Source organism: Cariama cristata, unplaced genomic scaffold, assembly GCF_000690535.1.
Source record: "Cariama cristata isolate BGI_N322 unplaced genomic scaffold, ASM69053v1 scaffold16997, whole genome shotgun sequence".
Classification (NCBI taxonomy): Eukaryota; Metazoa; Chordata; class Aves; order Cariamiformes; family Cariamidae; genus Cariama; species Cariama cristata.
Genome location: NW_009628500.1, coordinates 7,135 through 12,707, shown reverse-complemented (window position 1 = coordinate 12,707; position 5,573 = coordinate 7,135). Strand labels below are relative to the sequence as shown.

The window sequence follows — 5,573 nt, the reverse complement described above, 5'->3', positions numbered from 1 at the left end:
GGGGGGGGGGGAGCGCAGTGATCTGTGGTTGAAAAATCACTTTATCACTTTTCCATCATATTGTATTGGAACTATTAGATCAGCTCAGAGCAGAGCTGCGGGTGGCAGAAGCAGGTTCATTTGGGCTGCTCCACTTGGTGGGTACAATGTCCCCTGTCTCTTTTCTACTCTTCCTCATCTCTAGATCGGCTATATGATAACATATCAATTTAATTGTATATTTTCTCTTTGAGGCTGAAAGTTGAAGATGGCAGAGCGTGAAAGCACAGTGATAAACACCGATGTGAACCAGGTAAAAGGTTGCTCATTACACAACACGCATCCTGTATTTCTAAAGCAAGTTTTGAAATGCCACCGCAGAGGAGGACACACCACAACCCAGAGCTGTGGTGGCCTGAATTGCTTGTACCTGGGTTTCCACAGAATTGGCCTGTCTCAGGGCTGCTGGGCACCTGGTCCCAGTGAGATCCGTGCAGTTTCCAGATGGGAAGAGGTTGCAGGGCTGAACTTCCAGTTGCATGGACAGGATGGGTGTATTTGCTCACACTTGAATTTTGGAGCAGCCAAGGAGAAAGCAGCAGCTTCTTTAAATATATAGAGACTTTATTAGACTCTCCAGAATGGACACAAACAAAGAGTGAAACCACCTGTAAGTGCAGAGAAACCCAGCAGTGCCCAGTTCAGCACAAACAGCTGAGCATGGCCGTTCTGTGCTCACAAACAGCAAAATTATGGAGCAATCCCCTCTGGTGCCAGCTGTCCTCAAAGCATATGGCACTTACCAGACAGGTTAGGGTTTCATAAGTGTCTATCCTACCCTTGATGGCCTGAAGATGAAGATTGGGCTTGGTACCTCTTCTCCAAAGGCCCTCTGGCATCAGGAACTCTGATACACGGGTGATGCCTCCAACACCCAACCCCACCACCCTGGTTGGTGAAGCCCTGTGTCCCCCTGCTCACTCCACCTCCAGAAGCTCCTTCTTTGCTGTCCCCCAACCCCTCTTTTCTCCCTGTCCTGCAGAAAGACCCCAGCGAGGCACTGGTCATCGCCGTGACCACCAGAGCCATCTTCAACCTGGAGGAGGAACACAAGCTCTACCTGGAGAAGGGCAAGGAGGAGTACGCAAGGCACCAGAAGGACAACCAGGACAAGCCCCTGCCGCCAGGCACAGCCTTCGCCTTCATCCAGGTGAGCCCCACGCCTGGCCAGGGACACATGCAGACACTCACAGGACGGGGTGAAAGCTCAGCTTTCCTGGTTTTAAGTCTCTCATATCACGAGGTGCAGATATGCCTGTCCTGGCCTCTTGACCTCATTTTAGGACATAGAGACCTGTGTTCCTCACCAGTCCCACATGTCCACCTCCTCCCTGGTGAGATATCCTGCTCCCTGCCCTCCTTGTGATGGCTTTTGCAGGTTGATTGACTCTGTCTGGCTCTCCACAACATGCTAGCCTTGCCCTAGCTGACAGATGCAGCACAAACCACAAACTTTGACTGCGAAAGATCCCCAGCAATCCATTGCAGTCATGCCCCTCCAAAAGAGTCTCAACTTCTCCTCGCAGGCAGCGCAGTATGTGAACAAGAAGATCCTGGAGAGCAACCCAGAAGAGAAGGACCTCATCGACATCCTGGTGCTCTCTAACAACAGCCCAGAGAGCGGTGTGCGTATTGTCAACAGCGTCAAGCACTACGGTAAGGGGGTCCCCATCCCCAGGGGTGCCTGCTTCCCCCCAACCCCTGGGAGCCTGCAAAGTTAGTAAGGCACTGCAGTGGAGCATCAGCAGCAAATACAGAGCCAGGAGATACAAGGGGAAGGGGTTATTTTGGAAACAAGCCCAATTCTTGCCAGCCCTACGCAGGTTGGCCAGGGTGCCGGAGCACAGCCAGGGTACAGGTTCCTCGGCAGAGCCCAGCTCCCTTCGGCCATATCCTTTGCACCAGGGGGTCTGGCAGCATTTTGTACAGCCCGGGCATCCTCAGGCAGCTATTAAAAAAAATAGTTCTTAAAAAAAACCACTAAACCCACAGTGCTGTCATGAAGGCTCATTTAAGGAAGGGATGAAGGGAGTATTTAATTGCACTCTGCAGTTTTGTAGGAGCAAGAGGGCAAGAAGATGCAGCTAGAACATGGGTGGGTTCCCCACACAGCGCTGGGGAATGAATTGCCCCAAGCTTTGCAGCAAAACACGCTGAGACCCGGGGAAGGGAAGGGGAGCTGCAAGGAGGATGTTGCCCCATAACAGACTTTGCTCATATCCCCTGACCTGAAGGCCTGGAGATCTCCAAGTTCTGCTTCGTCAGCGATGAGGACTCCACAGCATACCTGAAGTCCCACGGGGTCAAGCTCTTCCTCTCAGCTGACAGGACAGACGTCTGCAATGCCCTCCGGAGAGGTGTGTTCTCCCCCTCCATCCCACGTCCCCAAACCCACCACACTTTTCTCAAGCAGCTCAGTACCAAGAGGCAACACCAGAGGCCATGCTCGCACAGAGGCAAGGGAGTAAATGGTCCACTGATTACTAGTACAGTCCTGAACAGTTCAATCTCTTCTGTCCCCACAAGTAGCTTCCAAACACACCAGGGTTTCTCAGATGCCTTCACAAGTCCCCAAGTGCTTTATGGATAATTCTGGCTGTAGCTCTGCCATGGGCTGGTCGTTCCCCACCTGACATTTAAGCCTTTCTAACCAAAGATGCTGCCCATGGCTGCTCCCTGGATCAAGGAGAGTGCCTCAACAGTTCCCAGGGCTTTGTGAGGATGCTATAGAAATTCGGTTTCTTGGTACATGCAGAGTTACAGGTGCTCCATGATAGATGTAAGCGCATGCTTGCCCTGGACCAGAAGGAGTGCAGTCTCCCCAACAGCTCTAATGGGGTTAATCACCTTGGGTATGAGCACATCAGCTGGCCAAGGTCCTTCAAGGTCAGGAGCAAGCCATCTGCAGCCTGGGCTTTCCTTCGCCACACAGCACATTCCTGGAGCCTCCTTGGAGAGCATCATTGCTCTGACAAGCATCTCTCATCCGGGGGCCTGGGTCCACAGATGAGGGCAGGCAGGGAGCAGCTTGTAGGAAGAGATCTGTAATTAAGCCAATTACCCCAGTCAAGTGGAGGTGCCAGTCCCTATTACTCACAGCACAGAGTGCTAAATCTGGGCGTTAAAGCCAGGCTTGGCAGGGTGAGCGAGCACCAGGAGAAGGGCTGCTCATGCCTACACAACCAGCCCTCATCTCTGAGCAGACCTCAGTATCTCTCCAGACATTAGTCTGATCAACAGCGCTTTCTTGTCCATCCCCATGGGGGGAGGGATAACACAGCCCTAGAAAGGTTGGGGAACCCCCACAGAAAATCCCCCAGCTTGGAGACCCCAACGTTGTGGTGTGGGACAGGGCCGTGGCAGATGCATGGAGAGGACCATGCCATGCACGAGTCCCCATGATCCCCCCTAGGAGGGGGTGTCCCTCCTGATCTCCACCTTGCTCTGTCTTGCAGGGGTCTCAGCAGCACTCGTCTTCCAGCAAGAGGTGCGGGCCCCCAGCACCCAACTCCGTGTGGTGTTTGATGGGGATGCTGTGCTCTTCTCCGATGAGACGGACCAGGTCTTCCAGGAGCATGGGCTGGAAGGAGCAGTGCAGTACGAGCGGGCGATGGAGGCCGTGCCCATGGGAGAGGTGAGCAAGCCACCCCACTTTCATGGGCACCCATGGGCTCTGCACCCACCAAGAGCATCTCTCCTGCTACAGCTTTGCCATGTGTAGCCAAAAAAAGCACAAGTCCTTACAGGTTCCCTTTATATCCCCCACTCTGTCCCTGGTATGGGCCTGATCTGGAGTCCCACTGGAGATGGATCTGGCTCGATGTCTCCTGCAAGTAAACATCAGCTCCCAAATATCCAGGGTTGTGGTTACCCACATCACCTTTTGTGGGCTGAGACCTCTTGCTGTGCAAGTCCTTGCAGGACTCAGACCCAGAGGCACTGCTCACTGGGATGTACCTTCCTGGTCACTTTGGGATGAGCACCACAGTGCTCACCTTCCTCCCAAGCACCCCAGTGCACAGCACCAGCCCCAGCATTGCCTGATCCTGCACCCCACAGGCATCTCTGTGCTCTGCAGAGCCCAGAGGAACCCTGGAAGAGGAACAAATGGCTTGTACAGGCCAGACAGACACAGTGTGCTTCTACAGAGGAGATGTCTCCTTATTTCCCACCTGCTCCCAAGTGTCTTGTTGTGCTTCCAGGGTCCCCTGAAGGCTTTTGCCATGCACCTTGGGAAGATACGCAAGAAATTCAGCCAGGAAAAATCCCCCATCCGCACCTACCTGGTGACCGCCCGCAGCGGCCGGGACATGGGCATCCGAGCCATCAAGACGCTCCGGGAATGGGGTCTGGCCATTGATGAGGCTTTCTTCATGGATGGGGCTCCCAAGGGCCCTATCCTCACCCAGATCCAGCCCCATATTTTCTTTGATGATGGGCTTCATAACATCCAGGGGGCTCAAAATGTGGGTATACCCTCTGCCTGGGTCCCCTCCTGCTGAGGATGGACTGCAGGCCAGCAGTCCTCCCTCCCAGCAACACAGGGGACTGGGCCAGTGGAAGGCAAACCTTCTGATGGATAAAGAAGGTTTTCCCAACCTGCAGCAAGCAAACCTCAGGGAAAGGGGGCAAGAGCGTTGCATGACAGCACAGACTACCAGGCAAGAGTTGATGCTCATTTCTGCTCCTGATAGGAGGTCCTTTAGGTCTTAGGATAAAGCCAAAAAACACACCTGCTCCAGGAAGGAAGGACACCTTTTGCTGTGACATTGAGGACTACCATCTACCTGCCCTGTAGGACCTGGAGACTTTTCTCTTTTGCAAAGAAATAAGTGAAGGTATCACCCCACACACAAGCTAAAGGAAGCAGGAAACCAAGCACTAGAAATGCTAGTTTTGGCTGTGATCAGACAGTCTCCAAGATTTACTCCCATGACATCTGCCCAAAGGAAGCTCTCAAGACCCTGCCTCACCAGACACACTCAGCTTGGTTTCCTGAGGAGGCTGATGTGCTAGCAAGTTCTTCAGGCAGCTCCGGCCAAACTCAGCAGAGGAAGAAAGACTTCAAAGCTGGAAAGGACCTAGAAACTTTTTAGAAATTGGTGAGCATGTTGAAGAAAGCAAACCCAAGCTATGTCCCCTTACAGAAGGGTTTATAGCCCAAGTCACCTTTCCTTAGGCATGCAGGTTGAGTGCCCTTAGGAGATCCAGAACCATAGGATACTCAGCTCCTAGAGCTGCAGGAGATGGGTCAAGGACAAGGTTGAAGCCCAGGTCTGAGGTCCATCCAGGAGGCAGAGCTGCCATGTAGCTCCGATGTCCCACCAGGAGATGGTGCTGGAGCTGCCTGCAGCACAAACCATGCATGGCCAGGGCTGCAGACCAGCACCACAGGGGCCAGGGCAGGACTGGTGCCTGAGCTTAAATAGGTCTCCAGGGCTGTGGGTGGAGGGCGTGGGTGGGGGTCCCAGGTGTGGCTGCTCAGGGCAGATGGGGTCCGTGGGTGTGCTCAGGACCCTACCTGGCACCAGGCC

General features: G+C 53.7%; 1 protein-coding gene across 1 annotated transcript; it reads left to right on the top strand.

The window, feature by feature from the left end:
• The first annotated feature begins 239 nt into the window (after positions 1–239).
• On the top strand, positions 240–4,541 carry LOC104165272 (cytosolic 5'-nucleotidase 1A-like). Its single transcript, XM_009704850.1, has 6 exons — positions 240–292; positions 1,022–1,189; positions 1,566–1,695; positions 2,274–2,396; positions 3,495–3,673; positions 4,242–4,541. Exons 1-6 carry the CDS (start codon positions 248–250, stop codon positions 4,539–4,541), a joined length of 945 nt encoding a protein of 314 aa, XP_009703152.1. The 5' UTR covers positions 240–247.
• The last annotated feature ends 1,032 nt before the right edge of the window (positions 4,542–5,573 follow it).

Coding starts and splice junctions, on each gene's coding strand:
- LOC104165272 (XM_009704850.1), top strand. CDS start 248: ATGGCAGAGCGTGAAAGCACAGTGATAAACACCGATGTGAACCAG. Junction 1,696..2,273: donor CAACAGCGTCAAGCACTACG/GTAAGGGGGTCC, acceptor CCTGACCTGAAG/GCCTGGAGATCTCCAAGTTC. Junction 2,397..3,494: donor CTGCAATGCCCTCCGGAGAG/GTGTGTTCTCCC, acceptor TCTGTCTTGCAG/GGGTCTCAGCAGCACTCGTC.